This window comes from Platalea leucorodia, assembly GCF_965183815.1.
Source record: "Platalea leucorodia genome assembly, chromosome: W".
In the NCBI taxonomy this organism is placed as follows: domain Eukaryota; kingdom Metazoa; phylum Chordata; class Aves; order Pelecaniformes; family Threskiornithidae; genus Platalea; species Platalea leucorodia.
In genome coordinates this window covers 4696354-4718474 of record NC_138859.1, presented here as the reverse complement: position 1 = coordinate 4718474, position 22121 = coordinate 4696354, and the positions used below count along the sequence as shown (strand labels likewise).

At 42.5% G+C, this 22121-nt stretch overlaps 1 protein-coding gene across 1 annotated transcript in view; it reads right to left on the bottom strand.

The window, feature by feature from the left end:
* The window catches only part of LOC309601490 (nuclear cap-binding protein subunit 1-like), a gene marked incomplete at both ends in the record, with an annotated part of 56230 nt that overhangs the window by 14682 nt on the left and 19427 nt on the right, over positions 1-22121 (bottom strand). Inside the window, 8 exons of the mRNA XM_082334516.1 lie at positions 381-474; positions 3310-3412; positions 4689-4811; positions 5586-5689; positions 6756-6830; positions 13759-13821; positions 14577-14641; positions 15884-15994. Of these exons, the coding sequence (XP_082190642.1) occupies positions 381-474; positions 3310-3412; positions 4689-4811; positions 5586-5689; positions 6756-6830; positions 13759-13821; positions 14577-14641; positions 15884-15994 (738 nt within the window). The remainder of the gene's footprint in view (positions 1-380; positions 475-3309; positions 3413-4688; positions 4812-5585; positions 5690-6755; positions 6831-13758; positions 13822-14576; positions 14642-15883; positions 15995-22121) is intronic.

The following is a 22121-nucleotide window of genomic DNA, read 5'->3' as shown; positions in this document are numbered from 1 at the left end:
AACAAGTTGTCTTTACTCCTCATGAGAGTGATGACTTCACTTTTCATTCAAGTGAGTACTTCTGCTATTCCCAAGAGCAAAAATACAAGAACTGAATTTTGAGACAAAGCATCAGAGAAGCAAGTCCCAATAGTCAACATAGGACAAAGCTGAAAGTCTTCTACACTGAACTTTTAATGTGAAAGTCTCACTGATAGAGAATAAATTTGATGTCCAGTTTAAAGCACTTAACAGTAGTAAACACAACTTCAATTCTTTTAAATACAAATAGACAATAGACAGTATTTTTAAGTAAACAAAGGAAATTGGAATGCTTTATATTTTAACATGACTTTCTGTGAGTGGAAACTTCAACAAATATCTGCCATTGATGCTCTTACCTGCGGATGATTCTTCCAAACCTCGTATACAACTCTCAGGATATGGAGTTTCCCCTCATCACTTTCAGCAAGTACTTTGAAGACTTCGTGAAACCTTTAAAGAAATATAAGTAGTCAATGGAGGGGTTAGGATCAGGGCAATGAAGCAGGAGACACATAGTAAGTGGTTTAGATGGTCCCAACATTTTCTTTTGGCCAATCTGCAACAATCCTGGAAAGGCTGCCCCCTGACAAATAGAACTGTCCTGAGTTTAAAAGGTTGCAGAGACAAGACAACTCCTAAAAGCAATGTAACCCTGCCTCAGGGGCAAACTTACTCCTCAAAGCTAGGCTACAGTTCTCATGCTTTTAAATGCAGGAGAGAACTCTGCTGCTAGGTGTGCTTATCTATATGCAGGCAGAGTGAAATTTGCTGCTTTTTGTGTCTTGGACTTTGCCTATTGATAGGTGTTTCCATAACCATAGACCATTATTAAATCTCCCCTCTACTGAGGAAAGCACTGAGCATCTACTTCAGTAGAGTTAAGCTGACTCCTATGTTAGTATTTGCAGCCCAGTTTATGTAATGTAGCTATAGTTTAAATGGCTCCTTTTGACCTTATGGATATCACTGTTGATATGCAGCAGTGAAACCACTATAGTTCTGAATACAGAGTCCTGCTCCTTATGTTACTGACTATAGGCTAGTGACCATTGTTTATTATAAACCGTCATCATAAATCTTCCATGTGCAGACAAAAATCAAGCTTTTACATTTGTAAAGTATATAAAGTTGTATAAATAGAAAAATAATCCAGTAAGACACATGACCACCTCTTTCATACTGAGACAGTTTAACAGCATCAGGTATACAGTGTCAAAAATAAGTTATTTTCATCTCGTTTTGCTTAAACAGTTGCAGTCAATCCTCTAGAAGTTAAAGCATGCCTTTAAGAGCATGCACTCCAAAAATATTCTAGAATAAATTTTATATTGCTTAGGTATATTTAACAAGTTGTGGGTTGATTTTTTTAAATTATTTTTTATTTAAAAAACCCCACCAATTTAACTGATTTTGAGTCATACTGTTTGTTGCAACACACTGTAGAAGACATAATACTGTCATGGGAGGTATGCAGTCACTCAACATGAAGCAATATCGCTTGCTCCTCAGGACACTCAGCAAATGATTAATTTTGAAATGAACTAATCTACCAGCTTTTCCTTCTCTGTGATGCTCCAAAGTACGTTATGCTTGTGAACTCACAGATGGAGCCAGCCAAAGAGGTTTAGGAAAGGTTCCCCCTATGCATACGCTATATGGCTTTGCACATTTAAATATGCATCAGTCTTTGGAATACAGAATACACAGCAAAGAAACAAACCACCTGATCCACTCTATGGTGGCTTCCCAGCACTTCAGATACTAGTAAGGTAATGTGCTGTTGGACAGTTAAGGAAGAATAGTTAAGGCTTGATGTGAGAGAAAAAAAGCAGGGCAAACTACAGTAAGTACATTTTAAAGCCAGTTGCAGCAATACTTCTCTCCCATTATTCTTTGGGGTCTTCTAAACATAAAATTCATTAGCATCACAAAGCAGTCAAGCACTTGCAAGCACCTCCAGGACAGGCAATAAGCTGTCATCTGCTGCATTGTGACCATTTGCAGATCCAACTTTTCTTCCAGTCAGGTAACAGCTCTTTGTCTCATGTACTTTGAAAGTCTAAATAAAGTTCAGTAATGCAAATGAAACCAAAAACAGAGAAAGTGTGGCTTGAGCAATAACTTTCCTCTTTCAAAGGAAAGTATAGACAGAGTGCCTCATTTGTTTGATTTAGAAACTATCATTAAGAGGACATAATAGATTTGCAAGTAGCTAATCCAAACACTAGCTAGGATATTTTTCATTACACAGTGGGTGTTTCTCAAGACTTTGCAATAGTATGCAGAAAGAATCATAACACACCACACTTGTTAGAAAGATTACTTAAGACTTCCTATTAACTCGCTTTATATTTTAGGTAGATTAAATTTTCATAATTAGGAGTCACATACAGAAATATCTACACACTTAATGAGTTGATGAACTGCTACACAAATGATCTCCTCCCTGTTTGTTTGTTTTGTTTTGTTTTTCTAAACTGACTAACCTGCATGTTATTGATTGATTTAAACACAACAGCACAACCCAACAGCAGTATGCTTGTGCAGGCAACTAACTCATAGCGCAATACCTTTTGTTAGTAACAAAAGCAAGGTGAGAGCTGGGTTGAAGGACATCTTTGTAGGCTACAATGAAGGGTATAAGGGGATTTATTTCAGCTCAATTTCAGGAGTAACATTTGCACTTGAGAAAGCTACAAAGATTTTTGGGGTTTTTTTTATTTATTTCAATAACAGACATTTACAACATTTTCCACTGCACAGATGTACATTTTCTCTCGCACTTTCTGCCAACATTAAACTCCAGGAAAGACCTAATTGCTTCTGTGCAGTGACTGAGTACCAAACAGACTCTATTTTAGAACTCCTACAGGGCTACTGGTAGAATTAGGAACTGAATCACAGACATTCAAGGATGTACTCAGAGTCATGCTCAGGTGAAGAGCACAGATATGCCCAGATGTGACAACAGGAATACCCCAAATTGATATGTACCTTTATATTTGCAAGAGACTTAAAGCAGACAGAACCCTCACCCTAATGCAATCAACATGCTTAAGATGTGTATGGTCTTGTTAGTAACTCCATTCAGCTATGCAACCTAGTTTTCACGTTACCTTCCTTTTAGTATTGTTACTGCTTCTGCCCAAAACACACCATCACATCACATTGTGTAGCATCTAAAATGTTACTGAAGCCTGTAGATGAGTTATTATTTTATCAGGCACTTCACTGTCAGAATGAAATGGTTCTGTAAGCCTCATATAATGCACATACCACACTTACTTAGCTAGAGCACTGAAGGAGTGGCTGAAAGACTTCGCAGCTAGATGAAGCAGAGTCTGTACAAAAACTTCTATTTTCAAGGGATTGAAGGTGAATCCTTCATCTGAAAGTTATTTAAAGTTAAAACAATAAGTACTTCAAGTAGAGGTTTTAAGTTGCTCCAAAATCTTTAAAGATAATTTTTATTAAATGAATTAAAACAATAAATTAAGTTTCAGCAACTGGATTTTGCAAGGCTGAACAGGGAGTTAGTAAATATCTTCTAAAAGGTGCAGATCTTGGGACTTCCATTTGTCATGGAGAAAACATGTAGAAATAGTTCCAGGTTAATGAGAAATAGCAGCAGAGAGACAGCTATGCTAGTGGCATCTAACAGCACTGATGGAGAGAAGCAGGGAACAACAGCTGAAGATGCTGCAGAAGTCTGCATTGGGTTGGAGACAAGGCAGACCATAGAGCATGGGAAAGGGGGAATGGATGAGAAGAGAGGAAGCTGCAGATGATTATAATACAGAGGTTGGGTATTTGTAATGGTTGGGGAAGGGGGGCACCAATTGTGCATAGGGGATGTGGGACACTTGAGGTGAATGGTTCTGAATCCCCTGGACACTGCTGCAGACCTGCTGGCAACAATGGGTAAGAAAAGGAACATAAATTACTATGTGGTCTTTATAGCAAATCAAGGGAAACAATACTGGCTCTCAAGCAAAAAAAGGCTCACTGCTGCTCTGTACCTGCATAACAGAACACTTACAAGTATTTCAGTATTACCCAAACTGTCCCTATGTTTTAAAGATCACTCCTCAAACCTGTAGCTCACACGCCTTTCAGACCCCAAGAGCACATTGTCTTTGGAAATCAAGCATTAGGTGTGGCTGGACCAACAGCAAAGCTGGAAAGAACTTGAGTAAAGTCTTATTGTGAGAATGCCAGTTTCATTTAGATCTAGGGAAAGCTAAGATAGCCAGGGTGCTAGCTTTAACTGCTATGGGACTATATCAACAGGAGGCAAGCTCTTAAGTAGGGCAAAGGCACTGGATCTTCGGGACAAAGCTGACACCATGAAAAGAGCTCTAATGCTGAAGGCAAAGGAAAACATTAAAAATCCTTCCTGCCACCTCTGTGGATAATTAGCAGAACCCACATCAAGGGCCAGGTTGCTTCTATTAACTAGAACAGACCTGTCTCTGTACATGACAAGAACAGAAGAAACACTGACAATTCTATGTTACTTCCATTTATTGTTAAACTGAAACCAACTATTAGAAAGGAAAGCATACAGTTCAATTAGTGGCAGAAACCATAACTACAGGACACCAAAATGGTTTAGATGCAAAACTAATGACAACCTTGCAATGCCTAATATCAGATGTCCTTACCATTATCGTCATCCTTATTTGGATTAGGCACATCTCTTAAAATGTTGAAGATTTCATCATTACTGGCCTTATTTTTAATTGCAATCGTTAAACAGAGTGCTACAGTATACCCAGGAAGAGACCCTAAATGAAAACAGAAAGTTCAGATAATCCTTTTCAAGTCTAGGATGGAATGAATATTTTTACATCAGCGTGTCTCTCAGAGAAGCATGTACACTTCCCAGCTACCCCCAAAACTTGCTGCTCCCAATACCACTGTCCACATGACCATTCCATAAAATTCATCAGTGGGTTTCCTATCCTTCACAAATTCAAGCCCTTTTCTAGCACCTTCAGAGTTGAGGGGGGAATAACTCCCCTGATTGAAACTCCATTCTAATTTCCATCAGCTTCTTGAAAATGCAATACTTACCTGCATTTTCTCACTTATCTCTGCCTTTGAAAATGACAGATCTTTCACATGATTTGCTGCCTCTCTGCTTGCATCATTAAACCAAATTTGTTTAGTAAAATCTTTTATTGTTGTGTCCCATTCATTCAAATCAAGTCCATATTATCTTTTGCTACATTCATTTCTGCACAGTATTCTGCCTGAATGATGGAAATAAATGAAATTTTCTTTTTTTAGGCTCCCAGCAAACTAAAGCAATGCTATAGCACCTAGACTGCAGTCACCTCAGCATGATTTAACTCCATACAGCTAGACTTTTTTTTTATTTTTTAAAAAAATGGTTTAGATTAGAAAGATCCAGACATAGCACTAAATCAAAATCAAGCATATTTATTTCAGCTGAGTTCTCCTTCATGAAGTTAAGTGACTTGACACTCAAGCTAGGACATTCCCTTGCTTTGAAACAATTTGCTTGGAATTGAAGTTTCAGTAACTTAAATACTTACTATTGCTTTCATCTCCATATTTGTAAATACACACTGGGTTTGCAGGACTGAGGACAGAAAAGCTTGGAGGAACAATGTCTATTATTCGCTGATGGTAGGAAAGCCTACAAAAGTAAGTAAGTTTCACAACAGTAGAATTATAATGGCATATCATCATCAGGGCTGACTCAACTCACTGATTTAAAGTATTTTTCCTATTTTTTTAATTTGGACTGTGCAAAAAAAAAAAAAAAAATCAAAACATTTACTCAATGCAATGGTAGTTCCTGACAGATAGCAAGAGCTAACTTAATCAAAACTTTCTAGTAGATGCTTAATACTAGAATTTCATTCTCACACAAGTCTAAGATGCTACAGGGACAACTGGTAAAATACTGGTATTAAAAGCGGGGGGGGGGAAGATTAAACCAAATGGCTTCATTTTACCTTCCATCTTTCTTACCTTACAAACACTGAATTCCTCTACTAAATTTGCAGTAAAATCAAAAGGACCCACAGACAAAATGAAATCTTCTTGCAACACAACAATTTCACACTTCGTATATTAAACTCTTGCAAAACAGGTAAGCTTTTTCCATGTAAAATACTGAATTACATAGGTTCTTTGAACATTTTGCTCTTGCACTCTCCAATACCCCCCATTTGCACAATCATTAGCCCAATCGTAACAGCTGTTGTGCTTTTGCAGCTTCTTTTTAAGGTCCGTGAGAATCAGAGATGCCCAGAACAATCAAGATACTTATTTATCTTAAACTAGAGATATAATAAACCCCCCTATTTCTGTGAATAACCACTGTTTTCTAGCAAATTGCCTGAACTCTTTTTCCTTCCCTGCCTGCTCTATTATCAACTCTTTTTACCTATCCCCAAGCAGAAAAAGTAAAGCCTTCTTAATTTGTACCTAGAAGCATGAACAAGTGGGATGTCACTTCCACTTGCTCCACCTATTTGTCCCCCAGTCCACTAGGAAAAGCAGTGCCCTACAACAGATACACTAGAACTAAACTGAGCAAGACAAAACAACAGACTTTAGCTAAAAACGTTAACTGAGAAAATATGCACGCTTAAGACAAGAGCCACGTTAAAAGGAATGCATCATTACCTGGAAGCAATAGCCAAACTTCAATTTAACGTAACTACAAAAGCAAGATGTTCGGAAATCTTACTTACCTCATGCATTTTTCCAAAACCTCTTTCACAAATTTGGATTTGGGCTTCTCAAGGTCCTGAGTAAGACAGTCTGACCTATAAAAAAAGAAACAAACTCTACACGATAATTTCTAACAAATGTATTTGTGTTCTAATCTGGTTTGGTCTGATACAACAGGTAGGGAACATTCACTGGATAATCACAATTCATAAAATCATTCAGGTTGGAAAGAATCTCAGGAAGCTACCTACTCCAACTTCCTGCTCAAAGCATGGTCAACAATGAATTCAAACCAGGTCACTCCGGGTTTTGTCCAATCAGTTCTGAAAACCTCCAAGGATGGAGATGCCACAACCTCTCTGGGCCCCTGCTCTAGAGCTTATCCTCGCAATGAAATATTTTGCTTTATATCCAGATGGAACCTCCCCTGTTTGAATTTATGGCCACTGTCTCTCATCCTCCTGTCATGCACCTCAGTAAGGAAACTGGCCCCGTCCTCTCAGTAACCTCCTCATAGGTATTAGAAGGCTGCTATTAGGTCCCCCTGAAGCCTTCTCTTCTTCAGGCTGAACAAGCACAGTTCCCTCAGCCTCTCCTCATAGAGCATGTGCCGCAGCCCCCTGACCAGCTTGGTAGCCCTCTGATTAACTCCCACCAGTTTCTCAATGTCTGTCTTGTATTGGGGGGGGCCAAAACTAGACACAGTACTCTAGATGAGGTCTAACAAATGCCAAGTAAAGGGGAATAATCACTTCTCTCAATCTACTGGATGCACTCCTGCTGACACTGCCCTAGATACTGTTTGGCTTTTGTCACTGCCAAGGCACACTACTGGCTTGTGTTTAGCCTATTGTCCAGCAGGATCCCCAAGTCCTTTTCAGCAAAGCTGCTCCCCAGCCAGTCAGTCCCCCGCCTGCACCATTGCAGGGTGTTAGTTCATTCCAAGTACAGGACTCTGCATTTGTCCTTGTAGAATTTTGGGAGGTTCCTCTCAGGCCATTTCTCCAGCCTGAATAGGTCCCTCTGAATGACAGCCCTGTCCTCAAGCATATCAACTGCACCCCCAAATGTAATGTTGTCTGCAAGCTTGATGAGGGTGCATTCTGTCTCCTCCGGGTCTTTGATAAAGATCTTAAACAGGACAGGTTCCAGGATTGACCCCTGTAGTACTCATAACCAGGCTCCAGGTAGAGCACAAACCATTAACCACTACCCTCTGAGCCTGACAAACCAGACAGGTTTTCATTCATCTAGACCATAACAATCCAATTTGGCTACAAGGATTCTGTAGGAAACCACGTAAAAAGCTTTTCTAAAGTCAAAGTGGATGACATTCACTGCTCTCCCCTCATCCACAAATTTAGTCCTTTCATTATACAAGACAATGAGGTTGGTCAGGCATGATTTACCCTTGATAAACCCATACTGACTGTTCCCAGTCACCTTCTTATCCCTTGTGCTCAGAAATGCGTTCCAAGAGGATTCGCTCCATGATTTTCCCAGGGACCAAAGAGAGACTGACGGGCTTATAGGTCCACAAATTGTTCTGTTGGCCTTTTTTGAAAATGGGTGCAACATTTACCTTTCTCCAATTATCAGGGACCTCTCCTGATCTACACAGCCTTTCAAAGACAATAGAGAGCAGCTTCACAATGAAACTGGCCAGCTCTCCCAGCACCCTCAGGTGCATCCCATCTGGTCCCATGAATTTGTATGGGTTGAGATTTCTCAAGAGATTCCCAACTCGATCCTCTTCCACTACTGGTAATTCTTCTCCTCCTTGAACACTATCTCTAAGCACAGAGACTCGGGAGACCACGTTTGTGAAGACTGAGGCAAAAAAGGCATTGAGTACCTTAGCTACCTCTGCTGTCACTAAATCACCTGCCCCATTCAGCTGCAGGCCTGCATTTTCCTTGTTTATTCTTTTACTAATAATGTAGCAGCAGAAGCTCTCATTGCCCTTTATGTCCTTTGCAAATCTCAATTCAAGTTGAGCTTTGGCTTTCCTAATACCATCCCTGCATGCCCAAGCAATGTTTCTAAATTCCTCCTTTGTAGACTGTCTTTGCTTCCACCTCCTGTGCACATCCTTTTGCATTGGACCTCAGTTATGATCTCCCTGATTAGCCAAGCTGGCCTACTTGGTTTCCTGAGTATCAGGATAGACCATTCATGTACTTGGAGGAGGGTGTCCTTAAAGACCTGGCAGCTCTTTGGAGTTCCTTTGCCCTTCAGGGCTGTCTCTCATGGGATCTTCCCTACCAGTCCCCTGAATAAGACCACATCTGCTCTCCTGAAGTCTAGGGTCTGTACTCTGCTACTCTCCTTCCTCAATCCCCTCAGGATCTTGAGCTCCACTATTTCATGGTCGCTACAGCCAAGGCTGCCATTGGTTATCACATCCTCAACCAGTTCTTTCTTGTTAGTGAACAGCAGATTCAGCTGTGTGTCACTTCTGGTTGGCCCATCCAGTACCTGTGTCAAGAAGTTATTCCTGACACCCTCCAGAAATCTCCTTGACTACTTGCATCCCTCTGTGTTGCCCTTCCAGCAGATGTCAGGGAGGTTTAAGTCCTCTATAAAGAACAGGGTCTGTGATTCAGAGAATTCCTCAAGTTGTTTAAAGATGACTGACCGCTTTCTAATCCTGATCAGGTAGTTTGTAACTCCCACCATGATGTCATCCTCACTGGCCTCTCCTCCCATCTTGACCAACAAGCTCTCAATCAGCTTGTTGCCCATTCCATAAAGAGGTCCATGTATTCAATCTGGTCCTTCACACAGAGGGCAACTCCCCTCCTCTTCTTCCCTGCCTGTCTTTTCTGAAGAGTCTGAATCCATCCATCACAGAACTGTGGTTATATGAGCTTTTCCACCACAGCTCATCTACTCATCACAGTTCTTCATCTACACACAAAGCTCTAGCACTTTGTTTGTTTCCCAGGCTGTGTGCATTTGTGCACAGGCACTTGAAGGGGGCCCTTTTGTCCTGCTTTATCCTTCCAAGTGCTTTCTTGCTCCCATCACCCCGCCCCATGTACTTTCCACCTCATTTTCCATTCCCTCATGTCACTTCATGGTATGAACTCCATCACCCAACATACCTAGTTGAAAGTCATTCTCACCAGGTTGGCAAGCCTGTTGGCAAAGATGCTCTTGCCTCACCTTGTCAGATGGATCCTGGCTCTACCTAGCAATCCTCATTCCTCAGAGGGACCCACAGTCGTAAAAGCCAAAGTGCTGCCTGCAACACCAGCCATGCAGCCAGCTGTTAACTCACAGAATGCATCCACTCCTCATGTAGGTTTGAGAATATCACCCATGTCCTTCACCTTTGTCCCCAGAGCTCTGTAGTTACTCTTGATATATTCCAGGTCTCCCCTGGCAGTGTTATTGGTGCCCACATGGATGAGCAGCAAGAGGTAATAGTCCAAGGGCCAGACAAGTCTTAACAGTCTCTCCACAACCATCCTGGATATGGGCCCTTAGCAAGAAACCTTCCATGACAGCATGTCTGGTCAGCAGATGGGTGCCTCCATCCCCTGCAGAAAGGGATCTCCAACCATTATCATCCACTGCTTCCTCCTGGTGCTAATGCACAATTCATGCCCAGCTGGCTCTGAAGCCTCCCTTACAGAGCCTGTTCCTCTGCATTAGCTATTACAGGACTGTACTGATCCTATAAGTTCAGATCTAAGGGCAGAGAAGGAGCCTTTCTCCTGCTCCAGAAGTTACAAGTCTCCGGCCTCCCCCATCTTGGCTATCTATCTCCATCCACCACTGGTTTAAGCGTAGCTTCTTGCTGTCCCTTCTTTCTTGCACTATATGTCTCAGGCTCTGGTCTTTGCAAGGTCTCTGCAGACCCTGTTGATCCATTTGCCTTCCCTAATGCTACAACAGCCTGCTCACCTCCTTATATAGCTCCTTTACCTGGCGACTCTGCTCTTTGACCAGAGCACACCTCCCACAAGCAAAACCACCACTACCTCCTGCTTCAGACAATTCCTGCAACCTCAGACCTCAACAGCAACATTCTTCCTCTAAAGCTCCATCTGGAACAAGGCTTTTAATTTACCAGAGGTGTTGTTTCCAACCAGTGCTGGGGACAGAGCCCTGTGGCACATCACCACCATTGCTGTACAGCCCCATGCTGTCTGGAGCTCCCTGGTGTGCTGACTGCCCTGCTAACTGCCTCTATTTTCCATACTCTGGGAGCTGCATTTCTGCTTACCAGCTAAACAGGCATCACCCACAGCAGCTGACCAGCAGATTACTCCCTAGTCAGCAGACTGTTTTAGACTTTCATGTTTTACAGTGTACACAATTTGAAGATGAGGAGCCAGTCTATCACTATTTCCTCATTGGCCATTAGCAATCTTAGGAATCCCATCTTCATAAGGTAACTTTTTGAATGGCTTCTCCAAAAAATTAAAGCAGTGTTTGCTCTGTTGGTTAGACTGCTTTCCCGAGGAAACAAAGCTTGTGTGATTTCACTATAGAATCATAAAATCATTAAGGTTGGAAAAGACCCTTAAGATCATCGAGTCCAACCGTTAACCTAACATTGCCAAGCCCACCACTAAACCATGTCCTCGAGCACCACGTCTACCCTTCTTTTAAATACCTCCAGGGATGGGGACTCAACCACTTCCCTGGGCAGCCTGTGCCAGTGCCTGACTACCCTTTCAGTGAAGAAGTTTTTCCTAATATCCAACCTAAACTTCCCCTGGCGCAACTTGAGGCCGTTTCCTCTCGTCCTATCACTTGTTACTGGGGAGAAGAGACCGACCCCCACCTCACTACAGCCTCCTTTCAGGCAGTTGTAGAGAGCAATAAGGTCTCCCCTCAGCCTCCTCTTCTCCAGACTAAACAGCCCCAGTTCCCTCAGCCGCCCCTCATAACACTTGTGCTCTAGACCCTTCACCAGCTTCATTGCCCTCCTCTGGCCACGCTCCAGCACCTCAATGTCCTTCTTGTAGTGAGGGGCCCAAAACCGAACACAGGACTTGAGGTGCGGCCTCACCAATGCCGAGTACAGGGGCACTGTCACCTCCCTGGTCCTGCTGGCCACACTATTCCTGATACAAGCCAGGATGCCATTGGCCCTCTTGGCCACCTGGGCACACTGCTGGCTCATGTTCAGGCGGCTGTCAACCAACACCCCCAGGTCCTTTTCCACCAGGCAGCTCTCCAGCCACTCCTCCCCCAGCCTGTGGCGTTGCCTGGGGTTGTTGTGACCCAAGTGCAGGACCCGGCACTGAGCCTTGTTGAATCTCATGCAGTTGGCCCCGGCCCAACGATCCAGCCTGTCCAGGTCTCTCTGTAGGGCCTTCCTACCCTCCAGCAGATCGACACTTCCACCCAGCTTGGTGTCATCTGCAAACTTACTGAGGGTGCACTCAATCTCCTCATCCAGATCATTGATAAAGATATTGAACAGGACCAGCCCCAACACTGAGCCCTGTTTTTTTCTAATATTTTTTTATCAGCAGTGCAGGACTTTTTGATATTCCTATGGCTCTTTTTTCTAACCATGAAATGCAGTGGAAGCAAAGAGTGGAAAACATGGGGGTTAAAGGAGAAGGGTAAGTAGGGCACCTGAGTGAGAACTTTAACCCCTCCTTCTTGCAGCTCAGCATTTTACAGATGGCAACAGTTCTCAGCCTTCTACCAAACCAGCAGCCCAGAATACCCTTATCTTGGAGCTTTTCAATACTCTGAAGCATGGGACATAATCTAGCTGGAACACCATTTCTTTGCAGAGATGCTAGCAGGATGCATCCACTCTGCAACACCTCTAGGTTAGAAGCACACTGTGATGGGATCATATCAGGCTGGAAACATGATATTAACTGCAGTGGACTGAAAAACTTTTCTGTGCACAGGGCCACTGTCACGAGCTGTGAAGAGCTGATTTTTTTTCTACTTCAACAGTGTGGTTCCTCCTGGCAATGGAGGTTGCTATCACAGGAAGATGCAGGGTGGAAGGAGGACATTAGATTGCCTGGTCAAGAAATGGGTGGTGAGACACTGTGGAAACAGGACAAAGTATGTTCCTCCCTCCAAATAATTTTTGGGTTCTTAGCTGATATTAAATACATTTCAGAGAAAGAGAAGTCTCAAAGACAGTTATATTCTTAAAAGTTTTGTGAAAACTGGCAGCTTGGTAGAGAGATATCCACATCAGTGTTCCCAACAAGGGGAATGCAGGCAATGAAAAAACAGCTATTTATTTGGAGGCTCCCACTTGGTCAGTCAATATGAACAAACTTGATGATAAGCAGCAAATGCACAACTCCCAATTGGCACAACACAGGGAACATACATAAATAAATCTGAAGTAATGCATCATATACAGGGCTGCACCCTTTTTCCCAGGGACACCTAGGCACATTGGCTATGGGATGCAGGTATGGTAGCAGGCTTCAGAAGTTAGACTGTAGGGAGGACTAAGCCCCCAAATAATCTTTCTTTATATGTGGGAGCAGGACAGGATGGGAGTAAGCAGAAGGCATGGTACCTGGAATACAAGGCTTTGGGAAAGCTATGGTTAGGCACTGAAGGGGTGCAGGGAGCTCCTGCTAGAAGCCAAAAGATCAAGATTCAGGGAGAGGGTGGGGGGTGTCATGTTAGGATGGCACTCAGAGAGTGAGGTTACACATATGAATGCAGGGAGCCAAAGGGAAGGAGAGTCAAGGCAAATTACTAATAAGTAGGAGAACCCTTCTGAAAAGCTTGCAAACAACTGACTGAGGTGATAAGGACAAAAATCTACAAGCAAATCAGGTTTCCACTGTTTACAGAACACAGTACTGCTTGGATATTCATTACAGAAAACTGGGATTGTTTTTATAGTGACTAAAGGTTACCAACTTTGTCTACCAAAGAATAGTAGTAAACGGGTGGGGAGGAGGGGTCAAAAAGTGTTAGTGGAAAGCAGCTAACAGAACCACTATGTTGTGACATTTGCTGGATAAGTTTGAAGGTTTAAGTTCTGAAGGGAGACAGAGACTGACTTACCAATCTTCCCAGCTCCAACGGAACTGAAAGTTACTCAAGTGGTGGGAAAACCAGTTAATAAACCTTTTTTAAAAGAAGAAAGCTCTATTAAATACCAGAACTGCAAAGAAAAACAACAAACAAAAAAAATCCCCACAAACCTTCTAATTGACAAGTAGAATACATCCATAAGAAAATCTCAAAGACAAGCCCAAACTCTCCAATCTGTAGTCATTAATGCATTAAATAGACATCGATGTTGACTCATACAAAAAGACTGAATTGAGAGTCAAAAGCCAGCCTTTATGGATGAATGTGCAGTCTCTCTTGTTCTGGTGCATATACAAGACTAATGACTTACTAAAATAAGCAGTGAAAAAAACTTAGTGCAAGGTTTTCACATTTTTGCACAGTAATTTTAGTTCTACATAATGCAGACCGCTCAAACCACAGAAACACCATTGCTCTTTTCCAGCTAGCCAACCTTCCCATAAACCCACTTCCAACCCTTTCTTTCCTCGGGCCAATAGGGAGGAGAAAGTAGTACATAACAGAAGGGGGTATGGATGTGGAAGAGTTGTCATAGTTTTTATAGCTGCACTGTATAGCTAATCAGACTAGTGACTTGAAGGAAAGAGTTTCTGGGGGAAGAGAGGCAAGTGGTCAGCCTGTCCCTTATCTTCTCTTCAGATGGCTCAAGTCTAGAGCCCCAAAAACATTTTGTACAGAACCAAACTGTTTATCAAGGATTTCAGATGATCTTTTTCAAAAATGCATCAATATCCAATGCACAAGAAAAATGAGAAATATTTTCTGTTGTCCCCAAAATACATACTTACCTGTCTATACATGTAGTATTCATTGTATCCAAGCGCATGTAAAGCATTTCTGTGGCTTGTGCAAGCTGAAAGTTTCTTATTAAAGTTAACAGAGAAGCATCTGAAATCATAAGTTACTCGTTCCATTTTTCAGAGATGATTTAATCAACTCTGTACTGACAGCTCCCTGTCTCTATCATGACTTATCCCATTTTGAAAAGGCCACAGGAATAAATAAATAATGAAGCATGCAGTTTTCTCCAATAAGTAACATCTATTCTCTAATCCAAGTCCGTTTTTCTTCCATTAATTACAGTGAGACCATTAGCTGCTTTTACTGGAAGCCAAAATCCCCACCATGAGACAACAAAAACTGCACACTAATGATATGAATGCTGCCTAATCAACAGACCATCTTTGCTCATCATTAACAGCTCAAGAAAGTACATCCACACTGGCCTGACCTAAAGACCATGGCCAGCCAACCCTGATTCTTTGTTGCTGTATTCCTATTGATACTTACTGCAAGCAGGTCCCCACAATTTTAGGGATAGTCTCAGTGAGAGTTTAGGCTATGTGGTTACAAACACTGTGTGATTTCAAGTAGTAGAATAAAAATTTGGGAATGGAATTACCAGTAGGTATGTCTGTTAGTCCTCCATTCTCAGTGACTGTAGCTCATTAGCCACAACCTAAAAGTACAATGAAAAGGGGCCAATGCAATACTCAGAATTAGCTAGGAGCTGATACTTCCTTCCTCACCATTAGCTACTCTCTGACCTGAGAGATTATTATTGACTTTATGAATACTCCTAGTCCATTTCAGTGCAAACTCAAACAGGTTAATTTAAATTATCTATGACACTTTGCAGTGAAATGGACTAGGAACACTCATACCGCTGTTACAACAAAAGATTTAAGAAATTAATAATTTCCTTTCCTTTTCCAGGTTTTAATGTGACTATAACCATGTCACAAGCTGGCCTGATGTAAAAACAAGGCTCAGAATCATGCAAGTTATTTATTACATCCCTTGGCTACAAGAGGTCTCCTCAAAAAGATCTAAGGAAGAATCGGAACAAGGTCTCTCAGTTTACCTGGTCTGCAAGCTAAAGAACAGGCTTAGATGTGAATGCAGGCTTTACTTATGACTGTTGAGCTGTGTTATTCCTTCATGTGAGCAGTGTTATTGACAAAGTTTCATACAGATAAATATGGAAAGAAGGAAAATTTATTACTGCTGACATTTATTGCTATTCCATCTTGTACAGAACAAAAGAAAAAATACTCCATTTTAAAAAGGCTCTTTAGCAGCATGAAAAGGATACAACTTGTGGTAAAGAGCCAGGCTGGAGTTTGCACAGTTCAATGAGGAGTGCTGTGTACATAACCTCAATATGTGGTGGAGATGGAAGCTGAAACAATTCTGCAAATATTACCTATGTGGGAGGAAAGCACAGAATCAGAGCACAGTCAGACTCAGCCTGCACAATCCTGAACTTCAGAACAGCAATGCACACATTCAGCAATTATACACCAAAACAAGGCCCATTTTATTCTGTCAAACTCACGTTCTGGGAGTAAGAGAGGAGCTTCACAAGATAGTGTAAACTCTTTACCATACTAATATAAGCCTCCCTAATTATCCCTATCATTTTAGATTAATGCCATGCATAAGACTAGCATTATGCAACAATTCTGTTATGTCTAGTAAATACAACGAACAGTGTAGAAATGTGCACTGAGTTATAGCATGAGCTAATGCAATATTATAGCAGAATCTGAGGAAGGAAGGAAGGAAGCAAGCTAGCTGAATTCATCTGCTCCTGACCTAGGAAAGTATTAAATGAAAGATAAGCATTTAACATGAAAAAACAGTTGCATGAAAGTGACATCTGTACCTTTCTTATAGCACTGCATTTACTTTACTCCCACCTAAAAAGTTATATAAGGGTATTTGCATGTCTGTTAGGCAAAAAACTGCTCCTATCCTCAGGATACAAAACAGGAAAAAAAAAAAAAAGATAAGGACTGATCTACTTGAGACATTACATAGGACCATGTTTTTGAAATTCATCAAGTGTTCATTATCAAATGTTCAGATACAAGTTTCAAACTGGCATATCATACTTGGGGGGGGAGGAAATCACTTGGCTACCTGGAAGATCAGGGCACTGATGACATACCCAGACTCTGTAAAGCTTAAGTTCTAAGTTAAGTTCTAAGTTCTTATGTTGTTTTGACACTTTGGTTTGACAGACACCAGTAATACCAACACATACATCTATGTGGAGCTATTAAGGAAAAGGGGCCACACTTCAGAGCGTTTCACACAGACTACAGAGTAGTATGGAGAATCCTGGGCTTGGCCTTATGAACTTTAAAGACACGAGGTCCCACAGGTGATTAATCCTTTCAGTCACCACTACAAGTGGGTTTATTTGAAAAGGGATATCGAGTGCTTTCAGTTTATATTTACTTCTGCTTTGCAAATAAGGAAAAGTGTTGTTTTAGCATTTAGAAAATATCAGTTAGGCTAAATTACATCTATTGCTCTATCCTTGAAAAGCAAGGGAAATCTCTTAGAGGTGTTTATTGCATTGTAGTTGAAGGCAATGTATTATCAACTTGACAAGCCTTACAAGGAAATAGCAATAAGCAAATGGAATACAAGGCTGTAGAATTCACACTAAAGTTTAAAACACTGGAGCTGTGTTGAAAACATTTGTACACAGGAAATAAGGTTAGTATTCCAAAATAAATTCAAATACTTGGGAGGGAAATTAAGGAAATTAGCAGTTATGCTCAAACGGTTTGTATATCAGCTTTCCATTTCTTCTCAGTAAAGAGACAGGCAAGGAAGGACAGGTGGGGGGCTTGCCATCAGTGTAAAAAAAATGGATTGATTGCACAGAGCTGTCTTTGAAAGACAGCAATGAACAGGTTGAGAGGTTATGGGTGACAATTAGTGTCTGTTTGTATGTCCTCGGATCCAGAAACCCTCTTGCTCCCTTGAGGGTGCTGAACAGAAGCTCAGTAAATGTCGGCCGGGCCCCAGCACATTGCTAGAATTTGTGTCTCTTTGGTAAAGACAAGGCATCCTTTCTTCAAGTGTTCTGCCACTTCAAGAGGATTCTGCACATGTTCATGTGTGATGTCCCAGACCAGCAGAGGTGAAAATCACTCTAGGCACCTGCCCAAATTCTCCCACGCACCTTGCCCCCATGACCAGACTGCCTCAAGGCACATCCCTGCGTGGCATTCCCAAACAGATGGTTAACCTTACAAATAGCCAAAATCAGACTCACGGCACACACCAATATGAACATTCAGATTATGTAAGGATGTTCGAGAAAATGAAGGGCCATTGTAACAAGACAGCAGACATCTATCCTGGAGGAGAAGGTGGCGCAGGTGCCATTCTTCATTTCCCCCACAAATTGTCTCGAAGAGGAGAAGAGGAAAAAAGCGTAATTGTTAATCCTCTCCATGAGATAGTTCCTGGAGTACTCGGACAGTGATGCAAAGGCAGTCACTCACCACCTCCCACCAGCAGACTGATGCCCAGGCAGTCTCTGAGCGACAGCCACCTTGGAAAGACTACCCCTCCAGTTTTATTGCTGATCATGATGTTATAGGGCATGGAATATCCCTTTGGTCAGTTTGGGTCAGCTGTCCTGGCTGTGTCCCCTCCCAGCCTCTTGCCCACCCCCAGCCTACTCACTGCAGGGGACCGAGTGAGAAACAAAGAAAGAAAAGGCCTTGACGCTGTGCAAGCACTGTTCAGCAATAGCCAAAGCATTGGTGTGTTATCATCAACACTGTTTTGGTCACAAATTCAAAGCACAGTATCTCGTGGGCTGCTATGAAGAAAATTAACTCCATCCCGGCCAGACCCGGTGCATGGGAAGAATCCCATGGGATATGGCCTTGGAGATAAGAGGGGTGCAGGAGAGCTGGTTGATATTCAAGAATCACTTCCTCCAAGCTCAATAATAGTCCATCCCGATGAGCTGGAAATCAAGCAAAGGCAACAGGAGGCCTTCATGAATAAACAAGAAGCTCCTGACTAAACTCAGACATAAAAAGGAAGTGTACAAGAGGTGGAAGCAGGGGCAGGTGACCAAGGGGGAATATAGAGATACTGTGTGATCATGCAGGGATGATGTTAGGAAAGCCAAAGCCCACCTGGAGTTGAATCTGGCAAGAGATGTGAAGAGCAACAAGAAAGGATTCTACAAGTACATCAACAACAAAAGGAAGGCTAGGGAAAATGTGGGCCTGCTGCTGAATGGGGCAGGAGCCCTGGTCACAAAGGACAAGGAAAAGGCTGAGGTACTCAGTCTTCATTGTTAAGAATGACCTTTGTGAATCCCAGGACCCTGAGACCATACAGAAATTCTGGAGCAAGGAAGACTTAACCTCAGTGGAGGAGGACCAGGGAACACTTAAACAAGCTGGATATACATAAATCCATAGGGCCCGACGGGATGCACCCATGAGCGCTGAGGGAGCTGACAGATGTCATTGCGAGGCCACTCTCGATATAATCTTTGAAAGGTGATTGGGAGAGGTGCCTGAGGACTGGAGGAAAGCAAACGTCACTCCTATCTTCAGGAAGGGCAAGAAGGAGGACCCAGGGAACTACAGGTTGGTCAGCCTCACCTCAATCCTTGGGAAGGTGGTGGAGCAGCTAATCTTGGAAACCATTTCCAGGCACATGAAAGACAAGAAAGTCATCAGGAGTAGTCAACATGGATTTACAAAGGTGAAAGGGGAAATCAGCCTTATAGCCTGCAATGAGGTAACTAGCTTGGGGGGATGAGGGGAGAGCAGTGAATGTTGTTTATCTCTACTTTAGTAAGACTTTTGACACTGTTTCCTATAACATCCTCATAGACAAGCTGATGAAGTATAGAAAAGATAAGTGGAAAGTGAGGTGGATTGAAAACTGGCCGAACGGATGGGCTTAGAGGATTGTTATCAGCGGCAGGTCAAGCACTAGTAGTGTACTCCAGGGGTCAATACTCTTTAACATTTTCATTAATGTTCTGGATGATGGGGCAGAGTGTACCCTCAGTAAGTTTGCAGATGATGTCAAACTGGGAGGAGTGGCTGGTTCAACAGATGGCTGCACTGCCATTCGGAGGCACCTGGAAAGGCTGGAGAACAGGGCAGAGAGGAACCTCATGAAGTTCAACAAAGGGAAATGCCAAGCTCTTCACCTGGGGAGGAACAACCCTGTGCACCAGTATATGCTGAGGGCGACCCAGCTGGAAAGCAGCTTTGCAGAAAAGGACCTTGGGGGGGCTCCTGGTGGACACTGAGTTGAACATGAGCCAGCACTGTGCCCTTGCCGCAAAGAAGGCTAATGGTATCCTGGGCTGCATTAGGAGGAGTGTAGCCAGCAGGTCAAGGGAGGTGAGCCTTTCCCTTCTCTCAGCACTGGTGAGGCCACACCTGGAGTCCTGTGTCCAGTTCTGGGCTCCCCAGTACAGGAGAGACATAGACATGCTGGAGAGACTCCAGCAAAGGGCCATGTAGATGATGAAGGGACTGGAGCATCTCTCCTATGAGGAAAGTCTGAGAGAGCTGGGACTGTTTGGCCTAGAGAAAAGAAGGCTCAGGAGGGATCTCATCAATGTATACAAATATCTGAAAGGAGGGTGTAAAGAAGAGGGAGCCAGGCTCTTTCCATTGGTGTCCAGTGACAGGACAAGAAGCAATGGGCACAAACTGAAACACAGAAGGTTCAGTCTGAACATCAGGAAACACTTTTGTACAGTGAGGGTGACCGAGCACTGGAACAAGTTGCCCAAAGAGGTTGTGGAGTCTCCCTCCATGGAGATAATCAAAAGGCATCTGGACATAGTCCTGGGCAACCGGCCCTAGCTGACCCTGCTTGAGCAAGGGGGGTGGACAAGATGACCTCCAGAGGTCCCTTCCAACCTCAACTGTTCCTTGATTCTGTGATTCTGTGTTATTTATAGCTAGCTTTCACTGTAATTGTTTTCAGATCATGTGATCAAAGGTAAGAATTCCAGGCCAAGAACACAGCTTAAAATTGTAGACAGTTGAAAGTTATTGGTGTGTAAAAAGGGTCTGTAAAATATCTGATGTGAAAAATATTAATCTTGTAGCAGTTCAAAACAGCCACTGAGGATTTATTTTCTGGGCTGAGACCTAGTGTGAAAAATGTTAGTTTTAAAGGTATTTTATAAAGCAGTAAGGAGTCCCTGTTGCTCGTACAAGGGAATCATTTCAGCTCTTGCTAGACTGAGCTTTGTAAAAGGAAATTTGCCTGAATGTGACTGATTGTTGCTCCGTGCTGTCATTAATAGTAAAACATGCAGGAGCAATATTTTACAGAGCCTAGTAACATACATTCCCAAAATATCTTGGTCAGTAAATAATAGAGTTTCTGGATGGTGAAAGTGCTGATCTGAAAAGAGATAATTTTTTTCAAATCAGGGCAGTGAGCTATTGGAAGAGTAGGAAAAAAGATTAAGACGTTCTCATGTTCCTTAAGCCATGCTGAATGTTGCTGGAATACTTGTGAAAGCATTTTTAGTATTCTCTTCCTAAATTACCTTAAGTGTCTGCAGACCACTTTGTAGAGGTGACACTTTCAGCTTGATATTTAAAGTTGATCTTGATAATTTAAAAATATAGTTCAAATATATTGTGTGCTCCTTCATAAAAAGATTTGTTCCAATCACGTACCAGGAGTCTGAAGACAGATGATGGCCTAATACAGTCTTTCTGGGCTGCTTTTCAAAGAATATCCACATACTAAATTTAAAAGCCTATGCTGAAGCACTGAAGACCTATATAAAGAAGTTTATCGTAGTAAGAACAAGGAACAGTGATTCTGTTGCTTTTTTTAAAAGTATTGTATCACACTCTGTAAGCCAGTATGTGTACGGATTTGTAATTGGAATTGTTCTCTGGCAGAGTATTTTTAGAGTTACATATTGCCTTGATGCATTGAAGCTGGTACTCAAGGTTTTGGCTTCTATGATCATGGATCTACCTTTGAGAAGCCGGGTCTCTTGGGAGCTGATGGGATTCACCTGACCAAGCGGAGCAAGAGGGTCTTCGCCAACAAGCTGGCCAGACTTACAAGGAGGGCTTTAAACTAGACTCAGCGGGGGAAGGGGATGGAGTTCTGAGCAACAGAGAAGAGCCAGGGGCTGCTGATGCGTTAGGAACCAACAGGGGAACGCCCGAGAAATGCCGCAAAGGAATTGGGGCTTGATCCTCCAAAAAGGTGACACGGTCGACAGCCCAACTGAAGTGCCTCTATCCCAACGCATGCAGCACGGGTAACAAACAGGAGGAGTTGGAAGCCACTGTGCAGAAAAAGTAGAAGGGAGCTGGCAGCTCTTTAAGGATGTTTTACTTAGAGCACAAGAGCTCTCGATTCCCATGCATAAGAAATCGGGCAAGGAAGGCAGGAGAGCAGCATGGCTGAGTAAGGACCTTCTGGTCGAGCTGATGCACAAGAAGGAAATGCATAGGCAGTGGAAGCAGGGACACGCATCCTGGGAAGAATATAGGGATGCT